This window comes from Pseudopodoces humilis, chromosome 26 (genome assembly GCF_049639895.1).
Source record: "Pseudopodoces humilis isolate 2021_Gansu_Grassland_sample_001 chromosome 26, ASM4963989v1, whole genome shotgun sequence".
NCBI classification, from domain to species: Eukaryota; Metazoa; Chordata; class Aves; order Passeriformes; family Paridae; genus Pseudopodoces; species Pseudopodoces humilis.
The window spans coordinates 3,983,266-4,002,998 of NC_142225.1; the positions used below are offsets into that span (position 1 = coordinate 3,983,266).

General features: G+C 54.6%; 2 protein-coding genes across 6 annotated transcripts; one reads left to right on the top strand and one right to left on the bottom strand.

The window, feature by feature from the left end:
- Window positions 1-71: 71 nt before the first annotated feature.
- Window positions 72-9,863, bottom strand: LOC106628506 (uncharacterized). 4 transcript variants are annotated; one of them, XM_014258112.2, is made up of 13 exons: window positions 9,831-9,863; window positions 4,928-5,035; window positions 4,560-4,709; window positions 3,379-3,531; window positions 3,178-3,254; window positions 2,902-3,032; window positions 2,671-2,810; window positions 2,489-2,587; window positions 2,120-2,242; window positions 1,746-1,892; window positions 1,452-1,610; window positions 861-968; window positions 72-589 (listed from the first exon to the last, which is right to left on the bottom strand). In XM_014258112.2, exons 1-13 carry the CDS (start codon window positions 9,846-9,848, stop codon window positions 407-409), a joined length of 1,596 nt encoding a protein of 531 aa, XP_014113587.2. In that variant the 5' UTR covers window positions 9,849-9,863; the 3' UTR covers window positions 72-406. The 4 variants fall into 4 exon arrangements, with proteins under 4 accessions (XP_014113587.2, XP_014113584.2, XP_014113585.2 ...); XM_014258109.2 differs by having other exon boundaries at window positions 1,746-1,952; XM_014258110.2 differs by lacking the exon at window positions 9,831-9,863 and adding an exon at window positions 8,517-8,725 and having other exon boundaries at window positions 1,746-1,952; window positions 4,928-5,032.
- Window positions 9,864-13,197: 3,334 nt separating this feature from the next.
- Window positions 13,198-15,268, top strand: TOMM6 (translocase of outer mitochondrial membrane 6). Of its 2 annotated transcripts, none has more exons than XM_014258122.2 (3): window positions 13,198-13,325; window positions 14,246-14,347; window positions 14,717-15,268. In XM_014258122.2, the coding sequence occupies exons 1-2, from the start codon at window positions 13,210-13,212 to the stop codon at window positions 14,340-14,342; spliced, it is 213 nt and encodes a 70-aa protein (XP_014113597.1). In that variant the 5' UTR covers window positions 13,198-13,209; the 3' UTR covers window positions 14,343-14,347; window positions 14,717-15,268. The 2 variants fall into 2 exon arrangements, with proteins under 2 accessions (XP_014113597.1, XP_005529483.1); XM_005529426.3 differs by having other exon boundaries at window positions 14,764-15,268.
- The last annotated feature ends 4,465 nt before the right edge of the window (window positions 15,269-19,733 follow it).

Here is a 19,733-nt window from a genome sequence, read left to right on the forward strand (position 1 = left end):
CGGGGTTCGCTGTGGGACCCCTCCCCTACAGCCCCAGGAGAGCGGGAACAGAACAATGGCAGAGCAAGGGCTGCAAAGAAAACGCGGTTTAATTTCAGATTTAAACCCAAAAGCACTCACTGGGGTTTGGGGACACATCCCTGGCAAGCAGGAATGGAGGAGAGGCACTGCTGCCCTCCCTCCCATCACCCCCCAGTAAAACTTTTGCTGCCCTCAGAAGTCTGGGCAGGGCTAAAACCAAACATATCCTGCTCGCCCTCCCTCTTCCAAGAGGTCGAGTGGGGCTGCCAACACCTCCCAGCTTGCCCCGCAGGCTCAGCCCCCTCCTGAGCACCCCAAAGCGCTGTCACAGCCCTGTCACAGCCCCCATCACCCTCACCCAGCTGGCAGGAGGGGGTGGCTGCCATCAGAGGCTGGCGGTGGCTGAGTCGATGGTGTCGATGAACTCCTCCAGCTGCTGCAGGTGGTAGAGGCGGCACTGGCGGAGGTTGGCCCTGAGCGCCAGCCCCAGCGCCGCCTCCATCGACGGCTCCTTCTGCAGCAGCATCGTGGCCACCACGGCGATGGTCAGGCTGAACTGCTGGTACGACTGCAGGGGAGGGCCACGGGGTCAGCACCCCACAACCAGCACCAAACAAACCCCTACTTTTAGTCCTAAAACCCTCAAACGTCATCAGAGCCCCTACAAGCTCCTTATTGCCCACAGCACCTCCCCCTGCAAGCACCAGTGCCTCCCAAAAATGCACAAATTCACACCCCCCACCACCCAGCATCGCTCCTGAAGATCCTCAGGTGAGATCCTCCATCCTGCAGCCTCTCCCAGGCCTCCAGGTGCTCATCCAGGGGCTGCCAGGACTCACCTGCTCGATCTCTGCCTTCTTGGCGAGGACGGTGGCAGAGCGTAAGTCGACGCCTGCCGGGAATGGTGTGGGGAGCGTGGAGCAGAGCTGCTGCTGGCCAGACACAGCCTGGGAGGTGGAAAAGGCAAGGAAGGGTCAGAGGGGAAAGGGACTGAGCCAAACTGGGGCTGCCAGTGCTGGTCACTAGCCCGGGACTGGTCACCCTGCGGAAGGAGCCCCTGGTTTGCCACCCTCCCCTCGGGTGCCAGAGCCGCCCCCGCTCCCCCTCTGTCCCAATTTCTCCCCCTCATTAGGCAGTAATTAAGCTGCTCTGGAGAGCTCTCCTCGGCTTCCTCAGAGCTCCAGTCCTGGGGCTGTTCACACTCCAGCACTCCAAGCCTCCGTTACCTCCCTGGCTTTTTTCCCAGCCGTCTCCCGTTTATTGGCATCTCCGGCACAGCCGGCAGCGGGGCCGATACGGGCTCTGCCTCCAAACAAAGCTGCCCTTTAACCCCAGCCCGGGATCCTGCAGGCCACAGGGATCCCCCTCTGGGTGTGGCAGTGTCCCCAAGCCCAGGGCACCGGCCCCGTGGGGGCACCCAGACCCCGTACCGGCTTTGTCTCACCAGACCCAGGCGGGTGCTGGGGCCCTGCAGAGGTCTTTGGTGTGGTGCAGGCACCAGGAGAAGCCTGGTTGGGCTGGACCTCGGGTTCTGCTGCAGATGCTGGAGGGACCTGAGGGTTTTTGGGCGGCTGAAGGCTCTGCAGAGGCTGAGGGACAGAGAGTGGCTGTGCAGGGACAGGGGGACAGCGCTGCCAGCACAGCCCCACTGACAGCAGTGGCCTCACGGGGCTCTAACGTGGGGTGGGGACGCACCACGGAGCTGCCCCACATCCCAAACTCACCCCATCCTGGGCAGCTTCTGCCTCGGCTTCTCCAGCTCCACGTGGCGGCTGCTCCCAGGAATGTGGGCTGAGCTCAGCCCCTGCCTCTCCAGAGGAGCTGGATTCCAGGAGTTCCCTCCTGGCAGGGTGTGGAGGGGCTGCTGGGCTCTGGGGAGGTGACCCATGAGCGGTGCCAGCCTTGGGGACACCTGGACTGCACGGCTCTACCTGTGCAAATGTTACAGGGGGACAAAGGCTTGGGGAAGGGGGCTGTGCCTCTTCCAGACTCTGCTTTAGGGTGGGAATAAAGCACATCCCTAGGGGAAGCTGCTGCTGGTGGGGAGGATTTGGGGAGCCTGGAGCTGGTCCAGCGCCACTTCCCAGCAGTCCCATACCTCAAGGTGCTCCTGGATCTTGGGATAGCTGGAGGTCTCCTCTGGAGGGGTTGGATCTGTCCCCAAAGCACAGGGATCATGATCCTGGTCGCCCACAGGGGTCTGCCCAGCTTCCAGCTCAACCTGGGGAGAGGCAGTGGCGTGAGGACACGCGTCTATCCCGGGATGGGATGGACAGGGCGCTGAAACCCAAAGGAAATCCCAGAGAAAGAAGAGCCTGGAAAAATTCCATGCCTGGCAAAGAGACAGCGAGGTGGAGAGGGGAAGAGCTGGAGGAGAGAGGAGAGAGATGTTCCAGCAGCCAATGAGACCCGTGATCCAGGCAGCTCCCGAGGTGGGAGCACCCCTGGCAGCGGGGGAATCTCCTACCGGTGGCTTCGCAGCACCGGCATCGGCAGCCGGGCTCTCCAGAGGGCTCCCAGCCGGACTGGGGGGCTCCAGGACATTCCCAGTCCCCACTGGCACATCCTGCAGGAAACCAGGACACGTGCAAGGCTCAGGGTGAGCACACTCCCGGTGTGGGATAGAGGGGACAGGTCAAACACCACAACCTGCGGCTGTTCCGGCGTCTCCGCAGCACCTTGGAGGGCAGCAGGGCGCTGGGCAGGATCCGGGGGCTGCAGCTCCTTCCTGGCCACTGGCTGGCTCGTGTTGGAGAGGGCAGGAGAGGGCTTGGAGTGCTGCTTGTGCCCTGCAGGGTGGGAAACAGCGGGAGAGACTCCTCACCCTGCCCCGGGAGAGGCTGGAGAGCACCGAGGATCCGGCACGGGGTCAGCACAGACCTCGGGGGGCTGGGGGACACCACGCCCGGGGGACCACGGTCAGCTGCCGGTGGTGGCTCCTGCGGAGGCGGCGTCTCCCAGCCGGGTGATGGCTCCAGGGCGGGCGGTGTTCAGGGAAAGCTCCTGGATTCCTGCAGGAGCACAGCCCCAGGGTGGGGGTTTAGGTTGGGAGGGGTCTCTGTGCAATCCCAGCCTAGGCAGGAGCAGCTTCCAGCGGTCCTGGTGTCCCTCATTGTCACCCCAGAGCCACACGGGCCCCCTGAGCATGGCACCCACCGTGGAGGGCCGGCGGGGGGCCAGGGTGGGGGCTGCTCCTCCTCGGGGAATCCGGGCCAGGAATCAGGCAGCACGTCCTGCAGGGAATGGGGCAGGGGATGCTGTGACTGCAGAGGGTCCCCACACTGTCCCTGTCACCTGGGCAGCGAGGTGACATGAGGGGGACATGTGGCTGCCACCCCCAGCCCGTGTCCCCCTCACCAGGTGCCAGCTGTCTCCAAAGCCATCCTCAGGCCCTTGGAATTCTTCTCTGTCACCCCAGGGGGGAGGTGGGGGGCAGTAATGGGGTGCCCATCTCTCCTCCTCCTTCCACGGGGCATCACCGGAGCCAGGGAAGGGTCTGGAGCCCCTGGGCTGAAATAGGAATGGCCACTGCTGAGGACTGGGATTTTCTGCTTCTCTTGCTGTTCCCCCTCCCCACTGTGACCCTCAGCTCTTTCTGCCTCTCCTTTCTGCCCTGCTTTGGATGTGTCCGTGAATCCCTCCTTGCAGCAGGATGCAATTAGGGTGAAACAGCTCAGATTTCACCTAACTGAGAAAATTAGCTCAGATTTCACCTGAGAAAATTAGCAGGCTGCCAGTGGTGGGGAACACTGAGAGCAGCCTGACTCAAACACCCCGAAATGAAACCCCAAGAGGATATGAAACCCCAAGAGCAACTGGCACTGGCAGGAAACGTTTCCTGGGAGGAGCCAGAGGGCAGCAATCCTAACTGAAGAACAGACAAAACCCCACCACCCCATCCTGTAAAAGCTCAACCCCACTTTAGAACAGCAGAATTCCCAGCTTGGCCCTCCCAGGATTGAGTGTGGATTCCTTTCTGGAGCCCTTCCCTCCTGGAGGCTGAGCCAAAGAGATTTGTGTGGGTCTGAGTGTGCAACATCAATCTAAACTTCATAACTGCTAATTAACTTTGAAACTATTGATTTAATAAACAGTGCCCTGGTTATAACCATCCACAGTGCACTGTAGATAACTGGTTGGGATCCTTTAGTCCAATCCTCACCATCCACTGATATATAATAATATGTCATAGATATATATAATCCATTTAACCTATGTAAATGTATTTGTTTGGCCATTCTCAGCCCTGGGGGACGAAGCTGTGGAGCCCTTTAGACACAAACTGCTGGCCAGGCAGCTCCACAGCTGGATCCAGACGTTTCCAGGCTCCTTTTGGGAATTCAGAAAGCCAGGGGTTCATTTCTGTGCCTGGGGGGGTCCACAACTGGATCCAGACATGTCCAGACTCGTTCTGGGGAAGGAGTTTAGGGAGCCAGAGGCTCTTTCTGTGCCTGGGAGGGTCTCCCTGACAAACTCCTACGTTCCCACCGTGCCTGGGACACATCCCTGGGACATCTCCCCCCAGCCCTGTCCCTTACCGGGCGCCTCCTGTGCCGGCGTCTCCTGTGCTGGTGCTCCCAGGGTGGCTCATCCCAGGGTGGCTCATCCCAGGGTGGCTCATCCCAGGTGTCCTCGGGACCGGGAGGGGGACCTGGCTGTGGCCCATCCCACCACGGAGGGGGACCGGGCTGTGGAGAGATCAGAGCCCTGAGACCCCCGGAGCAGGCTCGCCCCAGCAGGGATGGGGGAGGCAGGAGCCCACCCAGCTACCCTGTGAAGACCCAGACTGTCCCCAGTTCCTTCCCAGACCCTCAGCATCCCCCGGGATGGAGCAGCTCCACGGTGGGAGCTCCAGGGGCGCTCCCAGCCCGCTGTGCAGCCCCAGCAGAGCCCCAGCCCCACGTACCTCCCTGGGGAAGCCGTTCCTGCAGCCCCGCGGGGGGAACATCCTGCCCCAGGGCCGCCCTGGCCCCCGGCCCGGGCCCGACCGGGACTCCAGGAGCTGCGGGATCTGCTGGAAGGGAGAGGCTGGGTCAGCACGGCCCCCAGGACGTCACTGCCGGCTTGGGGACGCTGCCAGGCAGGTGCCACCCATGGTGCTGCCAGCCCTGCTCCCAGAGCACCAGGACACCTCCAGAGCCCCTGGGACACCTCCAGAGCCCCTGAGACACCTCCAGAGCCCCTGAGACACCTCCAGAGCCACTGGGACACCTCCAGAGCCCCTGAGACACCTCCAGAGCCCCTGAGACACCCCCAGAGCCCCTGGGACACCTCCAGAGCCCCTGAGACACCTCCAGAGCCCCTGAGACACCCCCAGAGCCACTGGGACACCTCCAGAGCCCCTGGGACACCTCCAGAGCCTCTGGGACACCTCCAGAGCCCCTGGGACACCCCCAGAGCCCCTGAGACACCCCCAGAGCCACTGGGACACCTCCAGAGCCCCTGGGACACCTCCAGAGCCACTGGGACACCCCCAGAGCCCCCGAGACACCTCCAGAGCCACTGGGACACCTCCAGAGCCCCTGAGACACCCCCAGAGCCTCTGGGACACCTCCAGAGCCCCTGAGACACTCCCAGAGCCCCTGAGACACTCCCAGAGCCTCTGGGACACCCCCAGAGCCCCTGAGACACTCCCAGAGCCCCTGAGACACCTCCAGAGCCTCTGGGACACCCCCAGAGCCCCTGAGACACCCCCAGAGCCACTGGGACACCTCCAGAGCCCCTGAGACACCTCCAGAGCCACTGGGACACCCCCAGAGCCCCTGAGACACCTCCAGAGCCACTGGGACACCTCCAGAGCCCCTGAGACACCTCCAGAGCCGCTGGGACACCTCCAGAGCCTCTGGGACACCCCCAGAGCCCCTGAGACACCTCCAGCGCCGCTGGGACACCTCCAGAGCCCCTGAGACACCTCCAGAGCCACTGGGACACCCCCAGAGCCCCTGAGACACCTCCAGCGCCGCTGGGACACCTCCAGAGCCCCTGAGACACCTCCAGAGCCTCTGGGACACCTCCAGAGCCCCTGAGACACCTCCAGAGCCACTGGGACACCCCCAGAGCCCCTGAGACACCTCCAGAGCCCCTGAGACACCTCCAGAGCCCCTGAGACACCTCCAGAGCCCCTGAGACACCTCCAGAGCCCCTGAGACACCCCCAGAGCTGCTGGGATACCTCCAGAGCCCCCAGTGTGGCCACCAGTGAGGACATGGTGGATCTGGGGACACAAAGCCCCCCACGCTGTCCCCCGGGGGTGACACGGGACTGGCAATGCCTTGGCACCCCCTTTGCCTGCCCGAGGCTCTGCTTGTGCCTGCCACGTGTCACCGTGGGTCACCCCGTGATGTCCCCAAGGGATCCCAATGTCGGGATATGATGGATGAGCCCCCCGCCAGCCTGAAACCCCACTTTTGTCCCTAAATTGTGGGGTGTCAGCCTCAGATCCTGCAAAGCAGCACTGGAGCATGGAGGGGGGTGGGGTGGAGGGCCCTGCACCCCAATCCTGAATCCCAGTCCTGAATCCCAATCCTGAATCCCAGTCCTGAATCCCAGTCCTGAATCCCAGTCCTGAATCCCAATCCTGCACCCCAATCCTGAATCCCAATCCTGAATCCCAGTCCTGAATCCCAGTCCTGAATCCCAATCCTGAATCCCAGTCCTGAATCCCAGTCCTGAATCCCAGTCCTGAATCCCAATCCTGCACCCCAATCCTGAATCCCAATCCTGAATCCCAGTCCTGAATCCCAGTCCTGAATCCCAATCCTGAATCCCAGTCCTGAATCCCAGTCCTGAATCCCAGTCCTGAATCCCAATCCTGAATCCCAACCCTTCTCTGCACCCCAACCCTGTAACTTCGCAACTGCACCCCAGTCCTGCACCTCTGCACCCCAGTCCTCCACCCCTTTACCCGGGCCCAGAACCCCAAACCTGTAACTTCGCAACTACAGCCCAATCCTGCACCCCAAATCCTGCACCCCGAATCCTGCCCCCCAAATCCTGCACCTCAATCCCGCACCCCAAATCCTCCACCCCGAATCCTCCACCCCGAATCCTGCACCCCAAATCCTGCACCCCAAATCCTGCACCCCAAATCCTGTACCCCAAATCCTGCACCCCAAATCCTGCACCATCCCGTACCCCAAATCCTGCACCCCAAATCCTGCACCCCAAATCCTGTACCCCAAATCCTGCACCCCGAGTCCTGCACCTCAATCCCGCACCCCAAATCCTGCACCCCAGTCCCGCACCCCAATCCTGCACCCCGAATCCTGCACCCCAATCCCGCACCCCAAATCCTCCACCCCGAATCCTCCACCCCGAATCCCGCACCCAAATCCCGCACCCCAAATCCTCCACCCCGAATCCTGCACCCCGAATCCTGCACCTCAATCCTGCACCCCAAATCCTCCACCCCGAATCCTGCACCCCAATCCCGCACCCCAAATCCCGCACCCCAATCCCGCACCCTCTCATTGCACACCAGTGTCCGGCGGGAGCCGATCCCTCCTGAGGAGCTCTCGTTCTCCCGAGCTCTCCTGTCCCTCCCCCGGGGGTTTCCCTTCCTCTTCCCATCCCGCTCCTGGCACATTCCGGCCCCGAGAGGAGCGCGCACACCCCGGAAAGCGCCGCTCCCCCCGGGACAGCCAAATTCCTCCGGGAATCTGGGAACAAAGAGCCGCAACCTGAACCCCGACAGCAGCCGGAGACCCCCTGAAAAGGGGGTCCTTCCATGGAAAAGGGGATCCTGGGAATCCTGCACTTCCCGGGCACGGAATATCCATGGGAGAGGGGATCCTGGGGATCCTGCAGCCCCAGGGAATGGAACACCCATGGAAAAGGGGATCCTGGGGATCCTGCAGCCCCAGGGAATGGAATATCCATGGGAGAGGGGATCCTGGGGATCCTGCAGCCCCAGGGAATGGAATATCCATGGAAAAGGGGATCCTGGGGATCCTGCAGCCCCAGGGAATGGAATACCCATGGAAAAGGGGATCCTGGGGATCCTGCAGCCCCAGGGAATGGAATATCCATGGAAAAGGGGATCCTGGGGATCCTGCAGCCCCAGGGAATGGAATATCCATGGAAAAGGGGATCCTGGGGATCCTGCAGCCCCAGGGAATGGAACACCCATGGAAAAGGGGATCCTGGGGATCCTGCAGCCCCAGGGAATGGAATACCCATGGAAAAGGGGATCCTGGGGATCCTGCAGCCCCAGGGAATGGAATATCCATGGGAGAGGGGATCCTGGGGATCCTGCAGCCCCAGGGAATGGAATATCTGTCCAAAGTGGGTGTCCCCGCACCCCCAGGGCACCAGGCCTGCTGCCGCCCCCCAGCTCCGGCATCAGCCGCCCGCTGCCCGGGGCGCTCCCAAACTTGTGCCGGGATATTTGGGGTGCAGGGCCCCCATTCCCGGGGCTGGAGCAGAATCGAGGAAGGGACAGGGAAGAGCGGGAGGGTTTGGAGGGCCCCGGCAGGACAGAGCTCCGTCGCACCCACCTTTTCTGCCATGCCGGGGGAGCGGCGGGGACGGGGGCCAGCGGGTGGCTGTCACCTCCCAAGGCGTCTGTCACCTCCTGCCACCGCAGCCGGCTCTGGGGACGCGGCTCTGAGGGTCTCCCAAAGCCGCTGCCCACCCAATTCATCCCCTCCCGGGCCGGCCCGGCGCCTCCAGGCTCTCCTCCCCCCTTTCCCCCGCACTCCCGCCGGGAGCGGCGCTCCGGGCTCGGCTCAGGGCACGGCCGGCTCGCCCTGCCCCCCGCGCATTTCCCATTCCCCCGCGCCAGGAACATCCCCGGCAGCGCCGGGGGCTGGCTCGGACGCTCCGATAACGAACTGGTCTGAACTGGTCGGGCCGTGCGAATTCCCGCATCTCACGGAGGTGAGAACAGCCCGGGTGTCCCTCCCGGAGCGTGGGAGGAGGGCAGGCAGGGAGGGAGGCACCGCTCATCCCAAACGTGCGGAAAGGACGGGGCAGGAAAAGCCATCCCAAATGTCACCAGAGCATGGAGAGAACGGGAAAACACAGAGACAAGTGGAGAAAAACCCTCGGGAAACTCCGGACAGCCCCCCAGGGATGCTCCCCGCATCTCCAGATGGTCCCTTAAGGAGAGCCCCTAATTGCCGTAAATCAATTAGCTGGCAGCGTGGATCAATTAGCTGGATGGGATTTGGGAACAGGGTCCAGCAGCATTCCAGAAATTCTGTGCAAGAATAAGTTACTTTTACTGTTAAAATTTATGTGAAATATAAATTATATATTAAAAATATAGAAATAATATATAATATATTATCTATATTATATATAATATAAATTATATTAATTATATATATTTAATTATATATAATTAATATATAATATTACAATTATATTATAACTAAATTTAATATAATATAGATAATATATTATGTATATAAACTATATAATATAAATAATATATATACCATATATAATATATTATATAGATAATATAAATAATATATATAATAAATTCAATATAATATAATATAATGTAATGTAATATAATATAATATAATATAATATAATATAATATAATAATATAATATAATATAATATAATATAATATAATATAATATAATATAATAATATTTTATATAAAATATATAAATATATAGTATAAATAATGTATATTATATTCTAAATAATATATAATATATAGATAAAAAATATAATATAAATAATATATATTATATATTATATATTATATATTATATATTATATATTATACATATCTAAAATTGTATTTATATTTGTATTGGTAAAATTTATATAATAATAGTAATAAAACTCACTATAACCACCGTCCTCATGCCACAAAGGATCCTTAAAGACTCTGTGAGGAACGAAACCCACTCCTGAAAATTGTTAAAAGGGATGATAAGGGACAAATCAATAAAGCAAAAGAAAGAGCCACTTCTTTAGCAAGCAGGCCTTTAAAAGAAATTAAAGATGTGGAGGGGTTTTTTTCCATTTTCAGAGGATGAATCATGAAAACAAATGAAAAAGAATATAAACGAGCAGTAAGAAACCTGTAAGACACTTACCAAAGAAGAGATATTAACTAGGAAAATTCAGATGTACATAAGGAGTTTAAATGGGGTTCTGATGGATGATGTTAAATATTATTTTTTTTGTTGTAACTGCATTACTTCCCCAAATGACTCTGCCAATTTTCAGAGCTGTTTGCCACAATTCTGCCCCAGGTTTGCCACAGCTGCAGTGTCTGAGATCTGTCAGGGAGGCACTCTGGGGTGGTTTTCTGAGGCCCCTCTCACTCTGTTTCCTCCTTTTATCATTTCTGCCTGTGCTGCTTTGGGGTTTGCAGGAGCAGCCCTTTCCTGTGATGCATCTCTTGTGACAGCCCAGCTTCCCACAAACCCCACTGCAATCTTGGGCTGGATCTAAAAGCACAATTTATTATTGTAAATAACACAACTGAAATTATTTACAAGCAACTCCAATGACTTGCAGTAACAAATGCATTGTAGCAAAAGCCAATTATTAAACAGCTGATTTTAACAACCCCCCCATGCCCATGGCATGGACTGAGCACCCCAAAAATGTGCAACTCTCAGGTTTGGGACTCCACCTGAGCCTCCTCCCGCAGCAGCTCTGTGCCATGAGCTGCTTTTCCCAGGCACAGGAGCTTGGGAGAACACAAAAGCTGCAGGACAAGGATCTGCTCCCATCGTTGTAAATATTCTGATAATCCATTCAAAGAGTAAATGAGAGAGAGAAAATCGTGGAGTATAAAGTACAGGAATGTCAGGAGTGCTGTGTTTAAAACGTGCAACCCCAGAAGTGTCAGGAGAATCAATCCTGTGATAAATGGAGATGATTTGTGCTGACTAAGTTGTAACTATTTGGAAAGTTATTATTAAAAGCAATAAAGGGAATTGGTGTTACAGGGCAGATGGAGCCCTTTGCAGATGTTCCATGTTAAAAATAGGATACAGGATGTAGCTTTTAAAGATAAGAAATGACCTTGAGATGGACACAGTTGGAAGGACTTCAAGCACAGGGCCTGAAATTATGGTTTTATTTATGAATTTATTAATTTATGAAACGCAAAGCTAATTAGTGGAACACACTACTCACACAACATTTAGCACAACCTGTGAGGTATCCAGAGGACAACGAGGATGAGTGTGAGCCTTCATCCAAAGACCACCAGAAGAATGAAGACCCCCTAGCAACAAGTGAGGCGTGAATTAGCGACGGAGAATTTAAGAACTGAAAGTGGGAGGAAACTTAGAGCAAACATCAATGAATATGTATAAGCATAAAGTATATAAATATAGTATATATATTTATATATATACAATATAAATTCAGTTTGAATTGCTTTGTTTTGTATGCGAGGCAGGGTGAGAAGCCCTCTTTACACCCCAGTCAGTTTTGTTTATGTTTTAATCATAATTAATTACTAACAAATTACAGACATGTATATAAATTGTATTTTTTTTACTAACTTGTGTTTGTTTATATCAAATCGATATTCAATTCAGTAAATTGTATTCTTTCACTGAATTGTATTAATTTTTAATTAAATTGCTGTTAATTCAACAGAGCTATTTGTCTAATTTCATTCACACCACCACAAACACAGAGGTTTATGTCCAAAAAGGAGGCAGAGGAGTTCTGTAACTTTATTGGAGTAAAGGGAGAGGCCACGGGGCATTTCCCCTGGGGCTTCTCAAACTTTTAGGGGACACAGCCTCCTTTTTATCCTCATTTTCCTCTCTCTTTTCCATGGGCTGAGGTATTTGAGAGGTACAGACTTCCCAAAACCCCAATTCCTAAAACTCCTTTAATGTAACCCCCCTCTTTCCCTTTGTGTCTCTATTCTTTTTCTCAAAATCCAGATATTTGAGTCTCGAGTGAAACTGCCGCAGTTCCCTGGCTGCTCCCGAGAACCTCCCCCGATCCCAGGGCTTCCCACGGCTATTCCCGGGAACCCCAAACCCCGGCCCCGATCCCGGTCCCCATCCAGATCCTGCTCCCGATACCAATCCCGATCCTGCTCCCGGTCTCGATCCCAATGCCAGTCTCGGTATTTTCCCTATCCCGATCCCAATCCCGACCCAGACCCCGGCCCCAATCCCAATCCCGATCCCGGAGCTGACCCTGATCCCAGTCCCAATCCCGGTCCCGATCAAGACCCTGATCCCAATCCCAATCCAGATCCCGATCCCAATCCCGGTCCCGATCAAGACCCTGATCCCAATCCCAATCCCAATCCCAATCCCAATCCCAATCCCGATCCCAATCCCAATCCCAATCCCGATCCCAATCCCGATCCCAATCCCGATCCCCATTCCGATCCCAATCCCGATCCCCATTCCGATCCCAATCCCGATCCCAATCCCAATCCCGATCCCAATCCCAATCCCAATCCCAATCCCTGTCCCAATCCCAATCCCAATCCCGATCCCCATTCCAATCCCGATCCCAATCCCGATCCCCATTCCGATCCCAATCCCAATCCCGATCCCCATTCCGATCCCGATCCCAATCCCGATCCCGATCCCCATTCCGATCCCAATCCCAATCCCGATCCCGATCCCAATCCCGATCCCCATTCCAATCCCAATCCCAATCCCGATCCCAATCCCGATCCACATTCCAATCCCAATCCCGATCCCCATTCCGATCCCAATCCCAATCCCGATCCCGATCCCCATTCCGATCCCAATCCCGATCCCAATCCCAATCCCGATCCCAATCCCAATCCCGATCCCGATCCCGATCCCAATCCCGATCCCAATCCCGATCCCGATCCCGATCCCAATCCCGATCCCAATCCCGATCCCAATCCCAATCCCGATCCCCATTCCCATTCCAATTCCAATCCCAATCCCGATACCAATCCCGATCCCGATCCCCATTCCAATCCCAATCCCGATCCCAATCCCAATCCCAATCCCGATCCCAATCCCGATCCCGATCCCGATCCCGATCCCAATCCCGATCCCGATCCCCATTCCGATCCCAATCCCAATCCCGATCCCCATTCCGATCCCAATCCCGATCCCGATCCCAATCCCGATCCCGATCCCGATCCCGATCCCGATCCCAATCCCGGTCCCCTCTCGCACGTGGCGCTCCGCGCGCCGGCGGTTACGTCACGCGCGGAGTGACGTCATCGCGCGGCGCGGGCGGGCGGCAGCAATGGCGGCGGTGGGAGCGGCGGGGGCAGCGGGAGCGGCGGCGGTTCCGCCGCGGGGCATCCGCGCCTGGCTGCGGAGCGCGTTCCGCTTCGCCACCGACCGCAACGACTTCCGCAGGTCCGGACCGCGACCGGGATTAGGATCGGGATCGGGATGAGGGTCGGGATCGAGGCCGGGACCAGAATGGCGGTGGGAGCTGGGATCGGGATCCGGAGCCCGGTGTCTGTCCCCAGCTGTGTCCGGAGCAGGGCAGGGATTGTCCCTCAGTGCTGGGAGGGACCTCGGTCCCTGTGTCCAGTTCTGGCTTCTCAGTCCAGGGACGACATTTTGGGCCTGGAGCGTGTCCAGGGAAGGGAAAGGAGCTGGGAAGGGTTTGGAGAATCCTGAGGGAGCTGGGAAGGGTTTGGAGAATCCTGAGGGAGCTGGGAAGGGTTTGGAGAATCCTGAGGGAGCTGGGAAGGGTTTGGAGAATCCTGAGGGAGCTGGGAAGGGTTTGGAGAATCCTGAGGGAGCTGGGAAGGGTTTGGAGAGTCCTGAGGGAGCTGGGAAGGGTTTGGAAAATCCTGAGGGAGCTGGGAAGGGTTTGGAAAATCCTGAGGGAGATGGGAAGGGTTTGGAGAATCCTGAGGGAGCTGGGAAGGGTTTGGAGAATCCTGAGGGAGCTGGGAAGGGTTTGGAGAATCCTGAGGGAGCTGGGGAGGCTCAGCCTGGAGAAAAGGAGGCTCAGGGGGAATTCCTGGCTCTGCACAAGTCCCTGCCAGGAGGGGACAGCCGGGGGGGATTTGGGATGTTATCCCAGGGAACAGGGACAGGAGGAGAGGGAACGGCCTCAGGCTGGGCCAGGGGAGGCTCAACTTGGACAGCAGCAGGAATTTCCTCATGGAAAGGGCGGCCAGGCCTTGGAAGTGCCCAGGGGGGTTTGGAGTCCCCGAGGTGGCACTCAGGGCTCAGGGTGGGGCCAAGGTGGGCACGGGGCACAGCTTGGATGAGCTGAAGTCATTTCCAGCCTCAGTGCTTGTGGGATTTTCCTGTTCCAGGAACCTGCTGGTGAACCTGGGGCTGTTCGCCGCCGGGGTTTGGGTTGCCCGGAACCTGACAGACATCGACCTGATGGCCCCGCAGCCCGTCCCGTAGCAGCGGTCAGTCCTCGGGGAGGGCTCCATGGGAGTGGGATCAGGGAATATCCTGAGCTGGAGGAGCCCCACAGGGATCAAATCCAGCTCCTGGCCATGCACAGACCCCAAAATCCCACCCTGGGCATCCATGGAGAGGTGTCCACTCTTGCAGCTCTGGGAATGTGCCCCAAACCCCTCTGGAGGAAGAACCTTTCCCAATATCCATTCTAAATCTCCCAAATCCAGCCCTCCCTTGGGTGGTGTCGCTGCCCCCCGAGGCCTCAGACTCACCCTGAGCCCGCAGGACAGCGCTGTCACCACGTGACGTGACACAAATCGGGGCTGAGCCCACCCCAGGGGCCCCACACCCCACAGAAGCCCCTCTTTACACAGAGTAAAGCAGAACCAGCTCCCCTGACGCTGCTGAATCCCTGTCCCAGGAAGGAGCCGGAGCTGCCGGGAGCAGAGCTCACCCTCCCACCAGGACTGGAGCTGTGGGGCTGCTCTGATCCCACCTGGAGCTGTTCTGATCCCACCTGGAGCTGCTCTGATCCCACCTGGAGCTGCTCTGATCCCACCTGGAGCTGCTCTGATCCCATCTGGACCTGCTCTGATCCCACCTGGAGCTGTTCTGATCCCACCTGGACCTGCTCTGATCCCACCTGGAGCTGCTCTGATCCCACCTGGAGCTGCTCTGATCCCACCTGGAGCTGTTCTGATCCCACCTGGACCTGCTCTGATCCCACCTGGAGCTGCTCTGATCCCACCTGGAGCTGCTCTGATCCTGCCTGTCCTGCCTGGAGCAGGACAAAAGGTTTAATACTGACGGAGAATTTGGTTTCCCATTGATTCATCCCTTCAGGAATTGTTTCCTTGAGGATGTGCACGGAATTTCCTGCTGTACCCCCCACCCCCAGATGTTTATTAAAATTTATGGAATAACAACCCACTGGGATTTCTTTATTTTTTCTCTTTGTTTTGTTTTTTTTTAATAAGAAACTTCAGCTTACAAAAACAAGGTGTAAAAAGAGTAAAGATTTACCAAAAAAAAAAAATAAAATCATAAAAACATGATTTCTATTTCACACCCGAGAGCCAGAGGGACCCGGCCCTGGGATCCAACATCCAGGGAAAATCCAGACTGGGATGAAGCTCCAAGCATGGAGTTTCCTGGGAAAAGTCTGTGGAGAGCTGGGACAGGTGAAGGAATGATGGCTGTGGTGGGAGGAGAAGCCTTTGGGTGTTGCATAGCTTTGGGTGCCCTGCGCTAGGAGGTACTCACAGCTCGTGAGTTACTCACAGGCTGCACAGCGGCTGCTGTGAGTTACTCAGGTTGCACAGTGGCTGTGAGTCACAGCTCGTGAGTTACTCACAGGTTACACAGTGGCTGCTGTGAGTTACTCAGGTTGCACAGTGGCTGTGAGTCACAGCTCGTGAGTTACTCACAGGTTACACAGTGGCTGCTGTGAAACAGGTTGCACAGTGGCTGTGAGTCACAGCTTGTGAGTTACTCACAGGTTACACAGTGGCTGCTGTGAGTTGCAAGCTGCACAATGGCTGTTACAAGTTACACAGTGGCAGCTGTGAGTTACAGGTTGTGAGTTACTCAGGTTATACAGCAGCTGTGAGTTAACTCACAGGTTACACGGTGGCTGTGAGTCACAGGTTGTGAGTTACAGGTTACACAGCGGCTGTGAGTTACAGGTTGTGAGTCGGGCTGCGCAGCAGCTGTTACAGGTTACACAGTGGCTGCTGTGAGTTACACACAGGTTACACAGCGGCTGTTACAGGTTACACAGTGGCTGTTACAGGTTACACAGCGGCTGTTACAGGTTACACAGTGGCTGCTGTGAGTTACACACAGGTTACACAGCGGCTGTTACAGGTTACACAGTGGCTGCTGTGAGTTACACAGGTTACACAGCGGCTGTTACAGGTTACACAGCGGCTGTTACTCACAGGTTACACAGTGGCTGTTACAGGTTACACAGTGGCTGCTGTGAGTTACAGGTTACACAGTGGCTGTGAGTCACTCACAGGTTACACAGTGGCTGTTACAGGTTACACAGTGGCTGTTACAGGTTACACAGTGGCTGTTACAGGTTACACAGTGGCTGTGAGTCACTCACAGGTTACACAGTGGCTGCTGTGAGTTACAGGTTACACAGTGGCTGTGAGTCACAGGTTACACAGTGGCTGTTACAGGTTACACAGTGGCTGTGAGTCACTCACAGGTTACACAGTGGCTGTGAGTTACTCACAGGTTACACAGTGGCTGTTACTCACAGGTTACATAGTGGCTGTTACTCACAGGTTACACAGTGGCTGTGAGTTACTCACAGGTTACACCTCAGCTCCGCGGTGCAGGAGCAGCAGCCGCCCCGTGGCTCGACATTCTTTGGCCGTTTCCCGGGGCTCGGGACACTCCGGAGCCCTGGAGGGGCCCTGGAGGGGCCCTGGAGGGGCCCTGGAGGGGCCCTGGAGGAGCCCTGGAGGAGCCCTGGAGCCCCTCCCTGGGCTCCCCATCCCCAACCCGCTCTGCCCAAAGGCGTGGGAGCGCGCCCTGAGCCGGGATCATCCCGGGAAAACGGGATTCATCCCTCTCCTGAACGGATCCCGACACTCCAGACTCAGCTCCGCTCTCACTGCCGCGGATCCGGGCGTGACTTGGAACAAACCCAACCGCTGAGGAGCCAGGAACAGCCAGGAATAGCCAGGAATAGCCAGGAATTTGGGAATATCCCGAGCTGGAAGGGACCCACAAGGATCAGCCTCAGGCCCCTCAAGGCCCTTCATTTACAGCCCCTAATTAATTGATTAATTGGATTCTCTTGGCACTTGCTGCTGTCCTTGAGGATGCTCCCGGCCTGGCACTGGCAGTGACATCAGGAATGAGCTTGGAGCAGAAACTCGAGGCTGTTCTGATTTAAAATGGCTGGAAAATCCAGAAAAATATGATTTTAAACTGCTGAAAAAATACAGAAAAATCTGATCTAATATTCCTGGGGAAAAAAAAAACCCCACAAATCTACAAAAATCTGATTTAGAACTGCTGGAAAAACCCAGAAAAATCTGATTTAATATTGCTGGGGGGAAAAAAAACCCAAACCAAACTACAAAAATCTGATTTAAAACTGCTGAAAAATCCAATTAAAAACCCCTAGGAAAATCCAGAAAAATCCAGAACACCCCAAAACACAGAGGGGACCTCGGGCTCTGCTCATCCCAACCCTGCAGCAGCCAAATTGAAACCAAACAGCACCAAAAATGCCAAATGCTGTCGCTTCCAAGGAAAAGTTGAATATCCCAGGAACCTCAAGGTGCTGGGAAAGGTAAATTTAATAAATTCCTTCCCTATCAGGGCGAATTTCAGCTCAAGTCACTTGGAGATGTGGCTCTGACACCTTTAATTTTAATTTTTACTTTCTCATTTTTGTTTTCTCTCTTCCCCAGAACCAGTTTTGCTCCTGAATTAATCCATGAAGCACAAATATTTCTAATTTTTTCAGGAATATCAACTTTTCCCTGGCTGAGCTCATTTTCCTATCCCTTGGATCTCCCGTTGTATTGAGATTAATTTGATTTCTTCAAATATTCCTTCCCCAAGCCGTTCCTAAGGAATCCTTCCAGATCCTGCTACGTTTAGGGAAGCAAAACTTTTTTTATCAGCACTACTGCAAACTGCCAGATCTCCAAAAAAAAATAAAATAACAGAACATGACCCTAAAATGATATTTAATTATTCAAAATTACATTTCTTTTAGGCTCAAAAAGCAGCATCTTGGGCAGAAAATGGGAATTTTTCTTTGACATAATCCAAGTTTTTTGCTTGCTGTGCTCACTTTGCCCAAGGACAGGAGGTTCAGATTTCCCAGGAAAAAGTGGGATTTGGGAGCTTTTCCCAAAGATTGGCGGCTTGTGTTTATCTGATGAGACAAAAGGAATGAAAAAGGTGAAGGAAAAATCTGGAGAATTTCCCTGCCTGAAAACTTTTTTTTTTTTTTAAAAAAACCTCATATTTTAATTTATTTTAATAAAAATAACCCAGATTAACAGACAGCAGATCTAATATTCAAATTAAAAGGTGAAATGTGAACAGCCAAGCCCCAAAATGACAAAAACCACACCTGAGGTGCAACTGTAGGCTGAGAAGTGCCTGGAAATAATTCAACTAAGGCTCTGTTTTCCCCAAAAATTACAAAATCAGGCTGATTTCAGATACAGACTTCTTGTTTTTGTAGCTTTTCCAACTCCACGTGGAATTTGGGATTTCACATTCCTCCCCTCGGGGTGGCCCTGCAGGAATTGAGACCTCCAAGGGTGGCACCGTCCCAGTGCCAACCTCAAGAAATGACATTTTTCACTGATTTTTCACCCCAAACCCTGTTCCCCTGAGGAAAACCAGCCAAGTTTGTACCAAAAAATAAAAAAAAAGGGGATTTTGTATTCCAAACTTTCCAAAAATTCCACCTTCTGCTGCCACAGCTTTTGGAAATTCTTCCCAATCCAGGTGATGCCAGCAGAAACCTGGAGCCTTGGTTTGGCTGCCACAGCACTCAGGGACATTCCTGAGGGGTTTTTTGGATGTTAAACCCCATTTTTTTGGGTGTTAAAACCCCTTTATGTAGGTTAAACACATTTTTGTGTGTTAAAACCCACTTTACAGGTGTTAAAAACCCATTTTTGGGGGATAAAACCAATTCTGGGGGGGGGGGTTAAACCGAATTTTCTCCACAGCAGAACTCCATGAAAATCCCATTTTTGAGGGAATTTAGCTGCCAGCTGAGTTCAGCTCCCAGAAAATCCTGGAATGTGGCCCAGCCCCGGTGGCAGTTTCAGCCAGGGCACAGAAATTGGTGTCCTAGGGGCAGCAGAGGGAGGAATTGAGAAGAATTGAAACATTTTCCCAGCAGGAACAGCTCTGGGAGCTTCCCAGGGATTGGGATTCACCAGGCCACTCAAGGGTACTGTACCTGTTCCTCTTGGAGCTGGCTCAGGATTTTTAGGGATTGAAGGGTGTTGATCCAGGGGGATTCTCCTGTTTCCTGCTTGTGCTCATTCCTCTTTGATAGGGGAGGAATGAGCAGCATCAAACTTCATTGTTTTGGGTTTTTGGAGCCAAAAAGACACTTGGAACCCAAGATTGTGCCCAAAATCAGAACTGCCCAGCTCCAGGTGGTTTTCCAAACATCCTGCCCTCATCCCATTCCTGCTCTGATCCCATTCCTGCCCTGATCCCATTCCTGCCCTGATCCCATCCCTGCCCTGATCCCGTCACTGCTCTGATCCCATCCCTGCCCTGATCCCATCCCTGCTCTGATCCCATCCCTGCCCTGATCCCGTCACTGCTCCCATCCCATCCCTGCCCTGATCTCATTCCTGCCCTGATCCCATCACTGCTCCCATCCCA

Bases quoted from the DNA above. Each gene is read 5' to 3' on its own strand.
- LOC106628506 (XM_014258109.2), bottom strand. The intron at 3,255-3,378 runs GTGAGGGGGACA...CATTCCCTGCAG, and splicing joins TTGGAGACAGCTGGCACCTG to GACGTGCTGCCTGATTCCTG. The intron at 969-1,451 runs GTACGGGGTCTG...TCCACCTCCCAG, and splicing joins GGTCTGGTGAGACAAAGCCG to GCTGTGTCTGGCCAGCAGCA.
- TOMM6 (XM_014258122.2), top strand. From the start codon at position 13,210: ATGGCGGCGGTGGGAGCGGCGGGGGCAGCGGGAGCGGCGGCGGTTCCG. The intron at 13,326-14,245 runs GTCCGGACCGCG...TTCCTGTTCCAG, and splicing joins GACCGCAACGACTTCCGCAG to GAACCTGCTGGTGAACCTGG.